We start from the raw sequence: 19710 nt of genomic DNA, 5'->3' as shown, positions 1-19710 counted from the left end.
ATAGGTAAGGTTATGTCCTAAATCCACCTAATACCGCGTGTACCAGTTCACCCGTATGGTCATCTAAAACATTGTTTTGCAATATAGACTGCTTTACTGCATTGTTCGTGGGGTAGAGTTTGAACATGTGTATGGGTATAGGTAAAATGTTGGAGATAGCATAAGGATGGCTGACCAACATAGATTTATGATGAACCTACGGAGTTCGAATGAAATTTCAGCGGCATGGCTATAAAGTCAGGTACAACATCCTCTTCAAGCGACTCTAAGACTGTCTCCAGTGGTTAGGGTAAAATAGAGGATGCAAAACTATAGATGATATTGTTTAACACTGTTTGTAGAGCGGAGTTTGAATAGGAGATGAGATGGGAGATATACTAGAGATAGCCTAACGACATATGAAGCACCGAAACCGTTTTAAAGACTTGTTTGTTTTGGCTTTTGGACGTCAGAATCGGCTTCTGTTAGTTTAACACTTCGCTTCTCAGGCTGTTTGCTTCTATGAGAATCGTTTCTGTGAAAATCGTCTAAATCAACGTGAACGTGAATGGAAAATCCGTTGAATCATCGTGACAGAAGAAATTTGTCGTTTCATAAACCCTAAATTGTGCATATCTATTCATCTTCCTCCACCACGGTATATGAGTTCTGGTGACAACTAGATTATTCATGTATTCGGATTCTCAAAAAATCCTTTCACTAAAAAGTTGTACCAAATAGTCCCTAAACCGCAGCGTCCGCATGGACTCATGGTTATTTCGTGGCTTCTCCGTGTGAGTGAAGAATAAACCGTATCAGCTAGGTTGGTTACTAGTTAGATGATATCTTTCCTATAATCCTAGCCATATACACACGGTGGAATAAATTGTCATGAATGGCTATTCAAAAGACTAGAAACCCTAGCTATCTTGTAGCCTTAAAATTTTTTGCACGGCGGTGTCTGTCAACAGTAGGTAGTTGCTAGCAATCTGGTTGGTAATTAAGAGATCGAAGTGATATTATGGTCAATAATCACATAAGCTAATCTCTGCGTCCTATTCCTATGCATGTGTATATATAACCGTCGTCACACACGCTAAGCTTCATGGAACAGGGGGACGATCATCGGAGGAAGATGGGCAGCAGGCCGCCATGGTGCGCGTGCGACAGGGCGGGGAATACGGCGGCGATGAAGAAGGGGCCATGGATGCCGGAGGAGGACCTCGTCCTCGTCTCCTACATCCACGAGCACGGCCCCACCAAGTGGCGCCACGTGCCCGCGAGCACGGGGCTGATGCGCTGCAGCAAGAGCTGCCGCCTCCGCTGGACCAACTACCTCCGCCCGGGCATCCGGCGCGGCAACTTCACGCCGCGCGAGGAGCGCGTCATCGTCCACCTCCACTCCCTGCTGGGCAACCGGTGGGCGGCCATCGCGTCGCATCTCCCGCAGCGCACCGACAACGACATCAAGAACTACTGGAACACCCACCTCAAGAAGAAGCTGGTCGTCGTCGAGGAACAGCACCGAGCGGCTGCGGCAGCAGCCATCGTCGCCGCCGCCGCTAGAGGACACGTCGACGACGACGGCGTCACCACCAGTAGTAGTCCCCGCCTGCTCGCCAAGGACGATAGCTACGGCTACGGCTACGACGCGCGCCCTGCTGCAGCCTATCCCTGTAGCATGGACAACGTATCCAAGCTTGTCAAAGTCAAAGCAGGTTGCATGAAGAGCGCATCATCGTCATCCCCGCCGGCGCAGGATGGTAGTAGTATCCGTCGTCCTTTCTTTTCACTCGACCAAACGTCCCGCAGTACGGCGCCGCTGCCACCCATCTCCAACGTGGTGCCGCAGCTAGCCGGTACGGTGTTGGCGGGACAGGGGCAGGGACGACACGGCGGGCGTTTCTTCCACGAGCCGCCCCAGCAGCAGCTGTCCTCAATAATGGAGAACTGGTTATTCCTCCCCAAGCACCAGCACCAGCAGCAGATGACGCAGAGCTCTCCGACTCCGACGGCTGCTGCTCACTGTCCATGCTGTTTTAGCTAAATTGAAGAAACAAGCACACAGATGACGTATGGCGGAATAGCTTGTTAGCTACGTGAGCTATGTGCGAGTAATTTTCAGGATAAGGACTAGCTAGTATATATTCATCACATGACCCTAGCTAGGGGTGATGATTACTCATTCTGGAATAATTTAATAAATCTTCAAGAACTGTAACGGTATATCTGCCATAATAATAAAAAATCTCTGGGGATTATAGCACATCACCCTTGATGATTAGTCAGTTTGGAATAACTTAATAAACCTTTTTTTTTAATTTCAATCACGAATGGATTCGCTAGAGCAGGTTGGTCGCCACTGAAACAGAGAGGGTGCTGGTGGGCCGCTGGAGGCGGGGGGAGCAGGCCGGCGCCGGGCCAGGCTGGGCTGGTTTAGCCCTCATACCTTTACTTCAGCTTATTTCTTTTTCTTCTCTCCCATGGTAGACCGTAACATATCTAGCGAACATAAAAGGGATGATGCACATAATACATATATTAAATTATCATCATCATCCATCTTAGATGTAACGTCTTTAGTTACTCTTATATTTTGCAAAGAATATCATCTGAAAGTGGTGGATCACAGTGGTAAAAGATGTTATTTATAAAATATAACTAGCAACCAGAGAGACACGTTAGATCTTAGATGTATGATGACGATTTAATATGTATGTCAATATACTCCGTCCGCCAACAAGCAACACGTACAGACCAAAAGGGTGTAATGTCGGTTGCCCCCACACGGTTTGCACGCACGAGTGGAGTGGATCTACATCTACCGACGATGATCATGATCTGTGTGCAGTGTGGGCGAGCGAGCAGAGCAAATGGTCCATGGATCCGCCATGCACGCGTGCGTAGTACGTACGGTACGTCGCCCTGCCTGCTCCAAGACCTGCTGGATGTGTGGCGGCGTCGATAGAGATGCATCCACACGGGCCGGCCATGGACGACGACGACAGCACCACCAGCGGCGGACGACGGTCCCCAGTCTAGCTAGCTGGCCTGGCCGGTGTTGGCAACTACTGAGCGCATGCACATCATATCACAGCAATCATCCGATGGAGCAGTGCGGGCGGCGGATCAGAACCATGCATACTGTAACTGTAACAAACTGCGCATATCGGAGATCCTCCGATCCACCTGCCTGCCCATTAACAGCCCTGCTTTGATCTGAACCAATCAGAACTAATACAATGCTTACTAGTAGTGGAACTTTTGACGACACTGGCACTGGCAGGCAGCAACGTACATCTGGGTGAGAAGGACGCGAACATGGGGCAATGTCGACACGTTTGGCTTTGACAGCAACGTTGGGTCGTTAACAGCACAGCTAGCTAGCACCAACAGCGGACTGACAACTGGGTTCTGTTCATCAATCAAGGGAGAGAAATGAAGGGGGGGAAAATAAAGAGTCCTAGCTAGCTGGACACTCTAGACTAGACGTACAGATGTTCGCTTCGAATTAAAGCGGATTGTTTGAACTGCGGCAGCTGTAATTTATTATAAAGATAAAAACATTGTAGAAGCAATAAAAGTTGATATAGATTAAAGCTAAGCGAATAGGCTAAATGATCAAGCATGGACGATAACATAAACTACTCCGTGCAATGGAGCCTGTGAAGAAAGATCCCATCCCATCCAGATCCAGCAGTTAAACACAGCAAAGTGGACCTGTTCCTTTCCTTTCAGTACATGTAGCAGGGATCGGAGGAGGAAGACTTGCAAGGAAGCGTAGCGAGAAGAAATTAAAGAAAGCTAGCTAGGCCTGCTGTACGTGGAGAATCACCACCCTCCCGTCCCCAGAGAGCAAAATCCCCACGCATTAATTGTCGTTCGTCGTCTCAGTCATCATTTCACTTCAGCAACACAAATTACAAACAAGAAGACAACACAGAGCACATGTATGGTAAATAAATTTAAGAGTATGCATATGCGAGAGATTCATGTTCATTTTATATATATATATATACAGGAAAGTAACATGGAAACACCGCTGGACTTTATACACACGCACACACACAGCTAGCAGCCTAGCAGCACAGGCACGTACAAGCACCATATATATATGTATACATATATACGGACGATTATGTCACATGCTTCGCACAACAGAATTCTTCACTGAAAACCATATCCAAGAACAAATGGAGAGGGAGAGAAAGAAGAAAAATAGAGCAGAGAGCTGCAGAGGAGGAAGTAAAAAAAAAAACCCACCGGTCCATATATGGTAATGGTTGATGAATATAATGCACCTACGATCGACTATACCGGTCTAATCACACCGTTTGATGAATGCCCTGCCCTGCCCCCATGATCGTCGGTCCCACCCCATGCATGCACCCACCCACCCCACCCACCTGCTAGCAGGAGCAGCTCACTCAAGCGGCGTGGCCGGCCAGCAGCCGCCGGCGAGGCGATTCACACCGTAGATGAGTTCACTTCAGGCGCCGGAGGTGGTGGAGGAGCAGTCGCAGTCGCAGTCGGCGGCGGGCTGCTCCACCTCGCGCCTGTGGAAGCTGCGGTGGCACCCGCAGGCGGCGCACGCGAGCGCCGCCGCCGTGCCGTCCGCGCCCGCCGCCATGAACTCGCGGCACCCGTCCACCGCGTGCCCGCCCAGGGACGCCGCGTGGTTGCGCTGGCACTCGCGGTACCGCACCACCTTCGCGCCCCCCTCCTCCTCCTGCTTGCTCCGCGCCGCCGCGCCGCCGTTCGACCGCCGGCCTTGCTGAGGCCCCATGACGTGTATAGATATATAAATTTATCTACAGGCGCGCGCGATCGATCGATCGAGCGAGCGAGCGAGCGAGCTGGAAGAAGATCAGAGCGTACTTATGTAGGAATATATACGCCCAAGAAAAAGAGAGATCTAGTCTAGATGATGTATTGCAGTTGCAGTCACGGCCGGCCTTGGAGTTGGATGGTGTGTGGGACTTCTTTATAGGGATGCAGGCAGGAAGAGGAAGAGGATCACGCTTCACACGGGTTAAGATAGAACCACCGGCCCTTCTTTTCTTCTTCTCAAAGCAGTGGCGAGTGGCGACCGGCTGTCCTTGCTCGCGCGCGGTCTGATCTGTCTCCGGAGAGGGAGGGACCTACCGAAACAGTAGCGTCGCTTCCACACTCTCTCGCGCTGTAGCTTGTCAGTGTCAGGTGAACTAGCTGCTAGCCTGGTCGTTATTTCTGTTAGCGGTGCTCGCTAGACCATTTGCACTAACAACTAACAAGCTAAGACCCTATTTAGAACCTCTACAACTAACAGTTAGCTAGCTGATAAATTATTAGCTAGCTGGTTTGAGCTAATTAATGAACTAACTGTTAGCACAACTGGCTAAAGGCTAAATTAGTAGCTGACAAAAAGGCTAAAGGCCATATGCTCTCTCGTTGCGTCTTGCTATCACAAGCGAACAGCACCGCAGCAGCACTCAACTGAAGGTGGCAATTTGATGGCTAGCTAGGGTATACTACCTGTCAAAGACCGGCATGGCCAACTAACTAACCAGCATTTGTAATGTTGTTTGGTTCAAACAACATTACAAATCTGAAAGTTGTTTGGTTCAAACTGCTATGAGTTGTTTATTGTAAACAAATTGTATATTGTCTATATGCATTATGTTTAACTATATCTCTAAATCGATATATTTAGTTAAAAAATTGATTTCACATCTGCGTTCGTAATAATTTTTACAAATAAATAATCTTTTAATTCCATTTGTAATGTTTTTTATTAAAAAATAGCTTTATTTCATTTATTATACCATTTAATTATTTTAATCCTATTTTAATTTTAATTTATTATATTCCTTTATATATATATATATAACAAACTTCAATAAGCAGAAAAGATATGATCCAAGCTGCTTTCAAATTTGTACTACACAAAAGTTGTTTTTTCTAAAACAGAAGCAGAAACCCTCTTTGGTTCAGTTTATTTTTTCTAAAGCAGAAGCATGTTTCAAAGTTGCTTTCGAAATTGCACTACAAAAAAGTTATTTTTCCCAAAGTAGCCGTGGGAAACCCTTTTGGTTCGGAGGTTTCAAAAGCAGAACCAAAAACACCTTAAAGCAATGTATAGTTTTACATTATTTTATAGGTAAGGTTATGTCCTAAATCCACGTGTGCCAGTTCACCCGTATGGTCACCCAAAAACATTGTTTTGCAATGCAGGCTGTTTCACTGCACTTTTTGTGGGGTAGAGTTTGAACATGGATATGTGTATGGGTGAAATGTTGAAGATAACAAAAGGATGGCTGACCCAACATAGATTTATGATGATCCTACAGACTTCGAATGAAATTTTAGCGGCATGGCTATTAAGTTAGGTGCAACATCCTCTTCAAGCGATTCTAAGACTGTCTCCAGCAGATAAGGTAAAATAGAGGACGCAAAATTATAGATGACATTTTTTGATACTGTTTGCAGAGCATAGTTTAAAATTAAGGATGAGATAGAGGACTATAGATAGCCTAACCACCTTTGAAGCACCGAAATCGTTTAAGGACATGTTTGTTTTTGCTTCTGGACGTCAGAATCGGCTTCTTAGTTAAACACTTCGCTTCTGAACCCGCGTGCTTACATGAGAATCGTTTATGTGAAAATTGCCTAAATCAACGTGAGCGTGAATTGAATGGAAAATCCGTTGAATCATCGGGATAGAAGAAATCTGTTGTTTCATAAATCCTAAGTTGTGCATATCTCTTCATCTTCCTCCACCACGATATATGAGTTTCCCGTGACAGCCAGATTATTCATGTATTCAAATTGTCAAAAAATCCCTTCACTAAAAAGTTGTACCAAATAGTCCCTAAACCGCAGCGTCCGCATGGGCTCATGGTTATTTCGTGGCTTCTCCGTGTGAGTGAAGAATAAACCGTAATCAGCTAGGTTGGTTACTAGTTAGATGATATCTTTCCTATAATCCTAGCCGTACACACACGGTGGAATAGATTGTCATGAATGGCTATTCAAAAGACTATAAACCCTAGCTAGCATGTAGCCTTAAAAAATTTGCACGGCGGTAGTTGCTAGCAATCTGGTTGGTAATTAAGAGATCGAAGTGATATTATGGTCAATAATCACATAAGCTAATCTCTCGTTCCTATTCCTATGCATGTCAGCATGTGTATATATAACCGTCGTCACACACACGCTAGCTTCAAGGAACAGGGGGGACGATCAGATCGGAGGAGGAAGATGGAGAGCAGGCCGCCAATGCCATGGTGCGCGTGCGACAGGGCGGGGACGACGACGACGATGACGACGGCGATAAAGAAGGGGCCATGGATGCCGGAGGAGGACCTCGTCCTCGTCTCCTACATCCACGAGCACGGCCCCAGCAAGTGGCGCCACGTGGCCGCGAGCACGGGGCTCATGCGCTGCAGCAAGAGCTGCCGCCTCCGCTGGACCAACTACCTCCGCCCGGGCAATCCGGCGCGGCCACTTCACGGCGCGCGAGGAGCGCGTCATCGTCCACCTCCACTCCCTGCTGGGCAACCGGTGGGCGGCCATCGCGTCGCATCTCCCGCAGCGCACCGACAACGACATCAAGAACTACTGGAACACCCACCTCAAGAAGAAGCTGGTCGTCGTCGAGGAACAGCACCGAGCGGCTGCGGCAGCAGCCATCGTCGCCGCCGCCGCTAGAGGACACGTCGACGACGACGGCGTCACCACCAGTAGTAGTCCCCGCCTGCTCGCCAAGGACGATAGCTACGGCTACGGCTACGACGCGCGCCCTGCTGCAGCCTATCCCTGTAGCATGGACAACGTATCCAAGCTTGTCAAAGTCAAAGCAGGTTGCATGAAGAGCGCATCATCGTCATCCCCGCCGGCGCAGGATGGTAGTAGTATCCGTCGTCCTTTCTTTTCACTCGACCAAACGTCCCGCAGTACGGCGCCGCTGCCACCCATCTCCAACGTGGTGCCGCAGCTAGCCGGTACGGTGTTGGCGGGACAGGGGCAGGGACGACACGGCGGGCGTTTCTTCCACGAGCCGCCCCAGCAGCAGCTGTCCTCAATAATGGAGAACTGGTTATTCCTCCCCAAGCACCAGCACCAGCAGCAGATGACGCAGAGCTCTCCGACTCCGACGGCTGCTGCTCACTGTCCATGCTGTTTTAGCTAAATTGAAGAAACAAGCACACAGATGACGTATGGCGGAATAGCTTGTTAGCTACGTGAGCTATGTGCGAGTAATTTTCAGGATAAGGACTAGCTAGTATATATTCATCACATGACCCTAGCTAGGGGTGATGATTACTCATTCTGGAATAATTTAATAAATCTTCAAGAACTGTAACGGTATATCTGCCATAATAATAAAAAATCTCTGGGGATTATAGCACATCACCCTTGATGATTAGTCAGTTTGGAATAACTTAATAAACCTTTTTTTTTAATTTCAATCACGAATGGATTCGCTAGAGCAGGTTGGTCGCCACTGAAACAGAGAGGGTGCTGGTGGGCCGCTGGAGGCGGGGGGAGCAGGCCGGCGCCGGGCCAGGCTGGGCTGGTTTAGCCCTCATACCTTTACTTCAGCTTATTTCTTTTTCTTCTCTCCCATGGTAGACCGTAACATATCTAGCGAACATAAAAGGGATGATGCACATAATACATATATTAAATTATCATCATCATCCATCTTAGATGTAACGTCTTTAGTTACTCTTATATTTTGCAAAGAATATCATCTGAAAGTGGTGGATCACAGTGGTAAAAGATGTTATTTATAAAATATAACTAGCAACCAGAGAGACACGTTAGATCTTAGATGTATGATGACGATTTAATATGTATGTTCAATATACTCCGTCCGCCAACAAGCAACACGTACAGACCAAAAGGGTGTAATGTCGGTGCCCCCACACGGTTGCACGCACGAGTGGAGTGGATCTACATCTACCGACGATGATCATGATCTGTGTGCAGTGTGGGCGAGCGAGCAGAGCAAATGGTCCATGGATCCGCCATGCACGCGTGCGTAGTACGTACGGTACGTCGCCCTGCCTGCTCCAAGACCTGCTGGATGTGTGGCGGCGTCGATAGAGATGCATCCACACGGGCCGGCCATGGACGACGACGACAGCACCACCAGCGGCGGACGACGGTCCCCAGTCTAGCTAGCTGGCCTGGCCGGTGTTGGCAACTACTGAGCGCATGCACATCATATCACAGCAATCATCCGATGGAGCAGTGCGGGCGGCGGATCAGAACCATGCATACTGTAACTGTAACAAACTGCGCATATCGGAGATCCTCCGATCCACCTGCCTGCCCATTAACAGCCCTGCTTTGATCTGAACCAATCAGAACTAATACAATGCTTACTAGTAGTGGAACTTTTGACGACACTGGCACTGGCAGGCAGCAACGTACATCTGGGTGAGAAGGACGCGAACATGGGGCAATGTCGACACGTTTGGCTTTGACAGCAACGTTGGGTCGTTAACAGCACAGCTAGCTAGCACCAACAGCGGACTGACAACTGGGTTCTGTTCATCAATCAAGGGAGAGAAATGAAGGGGGGGAAATAAAGAGTCCTAGCTAGCTGGACACTCTAGACTAGACGTACAGATGTTCGCTTCGAATTAAAGCGGATTGTTTGAACTGCGGCAGCTGTAATTTATTATAAAGATAAAAACATTGTAGAAGCAATAAAAGTTGATATAGATTAAAGCTAAGCGAATAGGCTAAATGATCAAGCATGACGATAACATAAACTACTCCGTGCAATGGAGCCTGTGAAGAAAGATCCCATCCCATCCAGATCCAGCAGTTAAACACAGCAAAGTGGACCTGTTCCTTTCCTTTCAGTACATGTAGCAGGGATCGGAGGAGGAAGACTTGCAAGGAAGCGTAGCGAGAAGAAATTAAAGAAAGCTAGCTAGGCCTGCTGTACGTGGAGAATCACCACCCTCCCGTCCCCAGAGAGCAAAATCCCACGCATTAATTGTCGTTCGTCGTCTCAGTCATCATTTCACTTCAGCAACACAAATTACAAACAAGAAGACAACACAGAGCACATGTATGGTAAATAAATTTAAGAGTATGCATATGCGAGAGATTCATGTTCATTTTATATATATATATATACAGGAAAGTAACATGGAAACACCGCTGGACTTTATACACACGCACACACACAGCTAGCAGCCTAGCAGCACAGGCACGTACAAGCACCATATATATATGTATACATATATACGGACGATTATGTCACATGCTTCGCACAACAGAATTCTTCACTGAAAACCATATCCAAGAACAAATGGAGAGGAGAGAAAGAAGAAAAATAGAGCAGAGAGCTGCAGAGGAGGAAGTAAAAAAAAAACCCACCGGTCCATATATGGTAATGGTTGATGAATATAATGCACCTACGATCGACTATACCGGTCTAATCACACCGTTTTGATGAATGCCCTGCCCTGCCCCCATGATCGTCGGTCCCACCCCATGCATGCACCCACCCACCCCACCCACCTGCTAGCAGGAGCAGCTCACTCAAGCGGCGTGGCCGGCCAGCAGCCGCCGGCGAGGCGATTCACACCGTAGATGAGTTCACTTCAGGCGCCGGAGGTGGTGGAGGAGCAGTCGCAGTCGCAGTCGGCGGCGGGCTGCTCCACCTCGCGCCTGTGGAAGCTGCGGTGGCACCCGCAGGCGGCGCACGCGAGCGCCGCCGCCGTGCCGTCCGCGCCCGCCGCCATGAACTCGCGGCACCCGTCCACCGCGTGCCCGCCCAGGGACGCCGCGTGGTTGCGCTGGCACTCGCGGTACCGCACCACCTTCGCGCCCCCCTCCTCCTCCTGCTTGCTCCGCGCCGCCGCGCCGCCGTTCGACCGCCGGCCTTGCTGAGGCCCCATGACGTGTATAGATATATAAATTTATCTACAGGCGCGCGCGATCGATCGATCGAGCGAGCGAGCGAGCGAGCTGGAAGAAGATCAGAGCGTACTTATGTAGGAATATATACGCCCAAGAAAAAGAGAGATCTAGTCTAGATGATGTATTGCAGTTGCAGTCACGGCCGGCCTTGGAGTTGGATGGTGTGTGGGACTTCTTTATAGGGATGCAGGCAGGAAGAGGAAGAGGATCACGCTTCACACGGGTTAAGATAGAACCACCGGCCCTTCTTTTTCTTCTCAAAGCAGTGGCGAGTGGCGACCGGCTGTCCTTGCTCGCGCGCGGTCTGATCTGTCTCCGGAGAGGGAGGACCTACCGAAACAGTAGCGTCGCTTCCACACTCTCTCGCGCTGTAGCTTGTCAGTGTCAGGTGAACTAGCTGCTAGCCTGGTCGTTATTTCTGTTAGCGGTGCTCGCTAGACCATTTGCACTAACAACTAACAAGCTAAGACCCTATTTAGAACCTCTACAACTAACAGTTAGCTAGCTGATAAATTATTAGCTAGCTGGTTTGAGCTAATTAATGAACTAACTGTTAGCACAACTGGCTAAAGGCTAAATTAGTAGCTGACAAAAAGGCTAAAGGCCATATGCTCTCTCGTTGCGTCTTGCTATCACAAGCGAACAGCACCGCAGCAGCACTCAACTGAAGGTGGCAATTTGATGGCTAGCTAGGGTATACTACCTGTCAAAGACCGGCATGGCCAACTAACTAACCAGCATTTGTAATGTTGTTTGGTTTCAAACAACATTACAAATCTGAAAGTTGTTTGGTTCAAACTGCTATGAGTTGTTTATTGTAAACAAATTGTATATTGTCTATATGCATTATGTTTAACTATATCTCTAAATCGATATATTTAGTTAAAAAATTGATTTCACATCTGCGTTCGTAATAATTTTTACAAATAAATAATCTTTTAATTCCATTTGTAATGTTTTTTATTAAAAAATAGCTTTATTTCATTTATTATACCATTTAATTATTTTAATCCTATTTTAATTTTAATTTATTATATTCCTTTATATATATATATATAACAAACTTCAATAAGCAGAAAAGATATGATCCAAGCTGCTTTCAAATTTGTACTACACAAAAGTTGTTTTTTCTAAAACAGAAGCAGAAACCCTCTTTGGTTCAGTTTATTTTTTCTAAAGCAGAAGCATGTTTCAAAGTTGCTTTCGAAATTGCACTACAAAAAAGTTATTTTTCCCAAAGTAGCCGTGGGAAACCCTTTTGGTTCGGAGGTTTCAAAAGCAGAACCAAAAACACCTTAAAGCAATGTATAGTTTTACATTATTTTATAGGTAAGGTTATGTCCTAAATCCACGTGTGCCAGTTCACCCGTATGGTCACCCAAAAACATTGTTTTGCAATGCAGGCTGTTTCACTGCACTTTTTGTGGGGTAGAGTTTGAACATGGATATGTGTATGGGTGAAATGTTGAAGATAACAAAAGGATGGCTGACCCAACATAGATTTATGATGATCCTACAGACTTCGAATGAAATTTTAGCGGCATGGCTATTAAGTTAGGTGCAACATCCTCTTCAAGCGATTCTAAGACTGTCTCCAGCAGATAAGGTAAAATAGAGGACGCAAAATTATAGATGACATTTTTTGATACTGTTTGCAGAGCATAGTTTAAAATTAAGGATGAGATAGAGGACTATAGATAGCCTAACCACCTTTGAAGCACCGAAATCGTTTAAGGACATGTTTGTTTTTGCTTCTGGACGTCAGAATCGGCTTCTTAGTTAAACACTTCGCTTCTGAACCCGCGTGCTTACATGAGAATCGTTTATGTGAAAATTGCCTAAATCAACGTGAGCGTGAATTGAATGGAAAATCCGTTGAATCATCGGGATAGAAGAAATCTGTTGTTTCATAAATCCTAAGTTGTGCATATCTCTTCATCTTCCTCCACCACGATATATGAGTTTCCCGTGACAGCCAGATTATTCATGTATTCAAATTGTCAAAAATCCCTTCACTAAAAAGTTGTACCAAATAGTCCCTAAACCGCAGCGTCCGCATGGGCTCATGGTTATTTCGTGGCTTCTCCGTGTGAGTGAAGAATAAACCGTAATCAGCTAGGTTGGTTACTAGTTAGATGATATCTTTCCTATAATCCTAGCCGTACACACACGGTGGAATAGATTGTCATGAATGGCTATTCAAAAGACTATAAACCCTAGCTAGCATGTAGCCTTAAAAAATTTGCACGGCGGTAGTTGCTAGCAATCTGGTTGGTAATTAAGAGATCGAAGTGATATTATGGTCAATAATCACATAAGCTAATCTCTCGTTCCTATTCCTATGCATGTCAGCATGTGTATATATAACCGTCGTCACACACACGCTAGCTTCAAGGAACAGGGGGGACGATCAGATCGGAGGAGGAAGATGGAGAGCAGGCCGCCAATGCCATGGTGCGCGTGCGACAGGGCGGGGACGACGACGACGATGACGACGGCGATAAAGAAGGGGCCATGGATGCCGGAGGAGGACCTCGTCCTCGTCTCCTACATCCACGAGCACGGCCCCAGCAAGTGGCGCCACGTGGCCGCGAGCACGGGGCTCATGCGCTGCAGCAAGAGCTGCCGCCTCCGCTGGACCAACTACCTCCGCCCGGGCATCCGGCGCGGCCACTTCACGGCGCGCGAGGAGCGCGTCATCGTCCACCTCCACTCCCTGCTGGGCAACCGGTGGGCGGCCATCGCGTCGCATCTCCCCCAGCGCACCGACAACGACATCAAGAACTACTGGAACACCCACCTCAAGAAGAAGAAGGTCGTCGTCGAGGAACAGCAGCGAGCGGCTGCAGCAGCAGCCAAACGACACGTCGACGACGGCGGCATCACCACCAGTCGTAGTCCCCGCCTGCTCGCCAAGGACGATAGCTATGGCTACGACTACGACGCGCGCCCCAGCTGCAGCCTATCCCTGTACCATGGACAACGTATCCAAGCCTCTCAAAGTCAAATTAGGTTGCATGAAGAGCGCATCGTCATCATCCCCGCCGGCGCAGGATGGTAGTAGTAGTATCCGTCGTCCTTTCTTTTCACTCGACCAAACGTCCGGCAGTACGGCGCCGCTGCCACCCATCTCCAACGTTGTGCCGCAGCCGGTGTTGGCGGGACAGGGACGACACGGCGGGCGTTTCTTCCACGAGCCGCCCCAGCAGCAGCTGTCCTCAATAATGGAGAACTGGTTATTTCCTCCCCAAGCAGCAGCACCAGCAGCAGATGACGGCGAGCTCTCCGACTCCGACGGCTGCTGCTCACTGTCCATGCTGTTTTAGCTAAATTGAAGAAACAAGCACACAGATGACGTATACGATATAGCTAGTTAGCTACGTGAGCTATGTGCGAGTTATTTTCAGGATAAAGACTAGTATTCATCACATGACCCTAGCTAGGGGTGATGATTACTCATTCTGGAATAACTTAATAAATCTTCACGGACTGTAACGGTATATCTGCCATAACAATAAAAAAACACTGAGGATTATAGCACATCACCCTAAATGATTACTCCCTCCGTTTCTTTTTATTAGTCGCTGGATAGTGCAAGAAGCGAGTACTCAGTTTGGAATAACTTAATAAACCTTTTTTTTTAATTTCAATCACGCATGGATTCACTAGAGCAGGTTGGTCGCCACTGAAACAGAGAGGATGCTGGTGGGCCGCTGGAGGCGGGGGGAGTGGGGAGCAGGCCGCCGCCGGGCTGGGCTGGGCTGATTTGGCCCTCATACCTTTCCTTCACCTTGCTTCCTTTTCTTTTCTCCCATGTTCTAGTCTCCGGTAGACCATAACATATCTAGCGAACATAAAAGTGATGATGCACATAATGTATATATTAAATTATCACCATCGCTTATGTAACGTACGTCTTTAGTTACTCTTATATTTTGCAAAGAATATCATCTGAAAATGGTGGATCGTAGTGGTAAAAGATGTGTATTTATAAAATATAACTAGCAACCAGAGACGTTAGATCTTAGATGTATGATGATAATTTAATATGTATGTCATGTACACTAAACTTCCATGCGCACCAGATATGCATGTTCTTATCGTCGTAGCGAGAGGAACCAAGGAAACGTTTAATTTCTGAATGTGACTCAAAATTCCATGTTCTGTTTCAGTTCCACTCTCTTCATGCATGCTCTGAACATGCAACTGATCCACACACACACACAGACATGACGCTGGGCTGCCGCCGCTGCTTTGCTCTACAACATGTACTCACCACAGGACTAGCGAGCGACTCCGTCCGCCAACAAGCAACACGTACAGACCGAAAGGGTGTAATGTCGGTGCCCCCACACGAATTCCACGCACGAGTGGATCTACATCTACCTACGATGAACATGATCTGTGTGCAGTGTGGGTGTGGGCGAGCGAGCAAAGCAAATGGTCCATGGATCCGCCATGCACGCGTGCGTAGTACGTACGGTACATACGTCGCCCTGCTCCAAGACCTGCTGGATGTGTGGCGGCGTCGATAGAGAGATGCATATCCACGGGCCATGGACGACGACGACGACAGCACCAGCGGCGGACGACGGTCCCCAGTCAGTCTAGCTAGCTGGCCGGCGTTGGCAACTACTGAGCGCATGCATGCACATCATATCACAGCAATCATCCGATGGATCCATTATGCGGAATTGCGGATCAGGAGGACGAGGATCAGAACCATGCATGCATACTGTAACTGTAACAAACTGCGCATATCGGAGATCCTCCACCTGCCTGCCCATTAACAGCCCTGCTTTGATCTGAACCAATCACAACTAATACAATGCTTACTAGTAGTGGAACTTTTGGCACTGGCAGGCAGCAACATCTCACATCTGGGCCGGTGAGAAGGACGCGAACATGCATGGTGATACGGCGGCAATGTCGACACGTTTGGCTTTGACAGCAACGTTGGGTCGTTAACAGCACAGCTAGCTAGCACCAACAGCGGACTGACAACTGGGTTCTGTTCATCAATCAAGGGAGAGAAATGAAGGGGGGGGGGATAAAGAGTCCTAGCTAGCTGGACACTCTAGACTAGACGTAGAGATGTTCGCTTCGAATTAAAGCGGATTGTTTGAACTGCTGCAGCTGTAATTTATTATAAAGATAAAAACATTGTAGAAGCAATAAAATTTGATATAGATTAAAGCTAAGCGAATAGGCTAAATGATCAAGCATGACGATAACATATACTACTCCGTGTAATGGAGCCTGTGAAGAAAGATCCCATCCTATCCAGATCCAGCAGTTAAACACAGCAAAGTGGACCTGTTCCTTTCCTTTCAGTACATGTAGCAGGGATCGGAGGAGGAAGACTTGCAAGGAAGCTTAGCGAGAATCCCATGCATTAATTGTCGTTCGTCGTCTCAGTCATCATTTCACTTCAGCAACACAAATTATATAAACAAGAAGACAACACAGAGCACATGTATATATAGTAGATAAATTTAAGAGTATGCATATGCGAGAGATTCATGTTCATTTTATATATATACAGGAAAGTAACATGGAAACACCGCTGGACTTTATACGCACGCACACACACAGCTAGCAGCCTAGCAGCACAGGCACGTACAAGCACCATATATATATAGGAGTATGTATACATATATACGGACGATTATGTCACATGCATCGCGCGCACAACGTACAGAATTCTTCACTGAAAACCATATCCAAGAACAAATGGAGAGGAGAGAAAGAAGAAAAAGAGAGAGAGCAGAGAGCTGCAGAGGAGGAAGTAAAAAAAAATAAAATAAAACCACCGGTCCATATATGGTAATGGTTGATGAATATAATGCACCTACGATCGACTACACCGGCCAAATCACACCGTTTGATGAATGCCCTGCCCTGCCCCCATGATCGTCGGTCCCACCCCATGCATGCACCCATCCACCCACCTGCTAGCTAGCAGCTCACTCAAGCGGCGTGGCCAGCCGCCGGCGATTCATCGTAGATATATATATGAGTTCACTTCAGGCGCCGGAGGTGGTGGAGGAGCAGTCGCAGCAGTCGGCGGCGGGCTGCTGCTCCACCTCGCGCCTGTGGAAGCTGCGGTGGCACCCGCAGGCGGCGCACGCGAGCGCCGCCGCCGTGCCGTCCGCGCCCGCCGCCATGAACTCGCGGCACCCGTCCACGGCGTGCCCGCCCAGGGACGCCGCGTGGTTGCGCTGGCACTCGCGGTACCGCACCACCTTCGCGCCCCCCTCCTCCTCCTGCTTGCTCCGCGCCGCCGCGCCGCCGTTCGACCGCCGGCCTTGCTGAGGCCCCATGACGTGTAGAGATATATAAATTTATCTACTGGCGCGCGCCGAGCGATCGATCGATCGAGCGAGCGAGCGAGCTGGAAGAAGATCAGAGCGTACTTATGTAGGAATATATACGCCCAAGAAAAAGAGAGATCTAGTCTAGATGATGTATTGCAGTTGCAGTCACGGCCGGCCTTGGAGTTGGATGGTGTGTGGGACTTCTTTATAGGGATGCAGGCAGGAAGAGGAAGAGGATCACGCTTCACACGGGTTAAGATAGAACCACCGGCCCTTCTTTTTCTTCTCAAAGCAGTGGCGAGTGGCGACCGGCTGTCCTTGCTCGCGCGCGGTCTGATCTGTCTCCGGAGAGGGAGGACCTACCGAAACAGTAGCGTCGCTTCCACACTCTCTCGCGCTGTAGCTTGTCAGTGTCAGGTGAACTAGCTGCTAGGCTGGTCGTTATTTCTGTTAGACCATTTGCACTAACAACTAAGCAGCTAAGGCCCTATTTAGAACCTCTACAACTAACAGTTAGCTAGCTGATAAATTATTAGTTGGGTTGAACTAATTAATAAACTAATTGTTAGTTGTTAGGTAGCTAACAATTAGCTACGGTATTCGTGTTGAGACTGTTTAGAATCCAATAAAATAGGTAATTATTAGTCTTAGAGGTTCTAAACAGGGCGTAAGTAACAAAAGACTAAAGGCCATATATATATGCTCTCTCGTTGCGTCTTGCTATCACAAGCGAACAGCACCGCAGCAGCACTCAACTGAAGGTGGCAGTTTTGATGGCTAGGGTATATTACCTGTCAAAGACCGGCATGGCCAACTAACTAACCAGCATTTGTAGCAATTAATAGTGGACAGGATTGGATCTGTGAATTGACGACTTTGACTGAACGTAGATTGACATGTACACTCACACACATATATACACAATATCTGCTGAGATTTGCCGAGAAAGTTTGCCGTTCACTGACACCGACGTCTTGGCAAAAAGGGAAACATGAACGGAAAGAATCGGAAACTGCGCATCCAAAATTCGGTCAGATTCGGGGAGATCGATTCGGAGAATTGCGCTGCAGGGAGCACAGCCGCGCACAGAGCAAAAGAAGAAAAAACCAGGCGGAGGCATGAGGTTTCTTCGGACGCGCATTCCACTCCGAGTCGAGGTTGGACAGAGAAGCACTCGTCTCCAACTCCAACTGGACTGGACTCTTCTTTCTTCTTATTCATTTCGTCCCTCCGGCATCTACGCTGTGCTGTTCATTTGAGGGTTTTTCCCTTTATTTTCTTTATTAAAAAAAAATATGAGGCAGTCGACTGGGCCGCTCAAGGCCTAAAGGCCGAGCAGCCCAGCTAGCTGCCGGCAATGGGCGAGCGTGCGCAAGGGCATCGCAGAGGCCTGCGATCGTGCGGCTGGGCGCAGAGGCAAGGCAAGGTACGCCAGTGCCTTGGGCGAGCAGATGGCTCGGCGGCGGCGGTTTTTTCCGCTCCAATTCGTGCGCGATGCTGGTAAGATCTGCCGTGATTTGCGATCTTCCCTGGGCTATCTCCTCCAGCTCGGCTCCTTAAAATGGGTGAGGCATCCCCTGTCTGGTATATACGAACGCACGCAGAGACGCGATTTTTCCCTCTCCTCTCTCTCTGTTCGCTACTCCGGTGATTGCTGGATCGTGTGGTTCGTCCGTGGCGATTCTGTGGCGATTCTAGCCGGTAGTGATTGAAGGAGAGAGGAAGAGGAACTGTGCTCGTGAGTCTCTTGTGCTGCCGTTCTTCTCTGATTATTGTCCACCGTGGCCTGGTGCTTGGGCTCCCTGCTGCGTGGTGTTCCTTTTCTCGGGCTGGTGCCGTGGACGTCTCCCACGGCCTCAGCAGCGGCTCCAGTATCTCCGTCAACCTCCCGCCGTGCAGGTCCGGACGTGGGCGGCGGAATTGGTTTTTCTAGGACAGAACCTTGTGTTCGCTGAGCTGGTCTTCCCACGTAGACAATCTACGTGCTGTGAGTTACCTGTTGCCTCTCATTATTTATTGAATAATTTTGTGCAATCTGCTAGTATAATTTACTTGGGTGTGATTGCACAATTTGTGGGCGGATTATGTGCTCGATGATGATAGCGGTGTAGTGAGACGACGTGACAGTCTGGGTTTTAGTGTGTTGTTATTTTCAGCATTGATATTATTTGTGCCTAGTTAATTCTTACTATTGTGCAAGCTGATTATTTAAGTTCATTATTGTTCCTTAATTTTTGCGCACACTGTTTTGATCTTGATATTCATGCTTGATTTCTAGGCTCATAAAATTTGATCTAAAACCCTGATTTGGTAAGAGAGGGACTGTCACGTTAGTCGAGGATCTTTGATCACCTTTAGCGTTGGAGGGCTGTCTATTGCAGCAACCCGCTATTTTGAGAGCAATATTTTAATATAAACAATCATGTTTATATGTTTGATCTGCCTTCTTTATCTACAAGCCATGTTTAATTTGCAAATGGATTTGAGT

The 19710-nt window shown here is 48.0% G+C and overlaps 4 protein-coding genes across 4 annotated transcripts; 1 reads left to right on the top strand and 3 right to left on the bottom strand.

Moving 5' to 3' along the window:
* Positions 1-3939: 3939 nt before the first annotated feature.
* On the bottom strand, positions 3940-5033 carry LOC118474043 (mini zinc finger protein 1-like). Its single transcript, XM_035963683.1, has one exon. It carries the CDS (start codon positions 4763-4765, stop codon positions 4469-4471), a length of 297 nt encoding a protein of 98 aa, XP_035819576.1. The 5' UTR covers positions 4766-5033; the 3' UTR covers positions 3940-4468.
* Positions 5034-10058: 5025 nt separating this feature from the next.
* Positions 10059-11236, bottom strand: LOC118474042 (mini zinc finger protein 1-like). Its single transcript, XM_035963682.1, has one exon. The coding sequence runs from the start codon at positions 10881-10883 to the stop codon at positions 10587-10589; it is 297 nt and encodes a 98-aa protein (XP_035819575.1). The 5' UTR covers positions 10884-11236; the 3' UTR covers positions 10059-10586.
* Positions 11237-13316: 2080 nt separating this feature from the next.
* Positions 13317-13966, top strand: LOC118474046 (transcription factor MYB30-like). Its single transcript, XM_035963685.1, has one exon. It carries the CDS (start codon positions 13334-13336, stop codon positions 13964-13966), a length of 633 nt encoding a protein of 210 aa, XP_035819578.1. The 5' UTR covers positions 13317-13333.
* A 2429-nt stretch (positions 13967-16395) lies between these two features.
* Positions 16396-17563, bottom strand: LOC103640682 (mini zinc finger protein 1). Its single transcript, XM_008664165.2, has one exon. It carries the CDS (start codon positions 17226-17228, stop codon positions 16932-16934), a length of 297 nt encoding a protein of 98 aa, XP_008662387.1. The 5' UTR covers positions 17229-17563; the 3' UTR covers positions 16396-16931.
* Positions 17564-19710: the final 2147 nt, after the last annotated feature.

The sequence above is a fragment of the Zea mays genome, unplaced genomic scaffold (assembly GCF_902167145.1).
Source record: "Zea mays cultivar B73 unplaced genomic scaffold, Zm-B73-REFERENCE-NAM-5.0 scaffold_200, whole genome shotgun sequence".
Lineage (NCBI taxonomy): Eukaryota > Viridiplantae > Streptophyta > Magnoliopsida > Poales > Poaceae > Zea > Zea mays.
Note: the sequence above shows the minus strand (reverse complement) of the source record. Positions and strands in the feature narration are given on the sequence as shown.

What these genes read in the sequence shown, in the direction of transcription:
- LOC118474043 (XM_035963683.1), bottom strand. Translation starts at nt 4,765, where the DNA reads ATGGGGCCTCAGCAAGGCCGGCGGTCGAACGGCGGCGCGGCGGCGCGG.
- LOC118474042 (XM_035963682.1), bottom strand. Translation starts at nt 10,883, where the DNA reads ATGGGGCCTCAGCAAGGCCGGCGGTCGAACGGCGGCGCGGCGGCGCGG.
- LOC118474046 (XM_035963685.1), top strand. Translation starts at nt 13,334, where the DNA reads ATGGAGAGCAGGCCGCCAATGCCATGGTGCGCGTGCGACAGGGCGGGG.
- LOC103640682 (XM_008664165.2), bottom strand. Translation starts at nt 17,228, where the DNA reads ATGGGGCCTCAGCAAGGCCGGCGGTCGAACGGCGGCGCGGCGGCGCGG.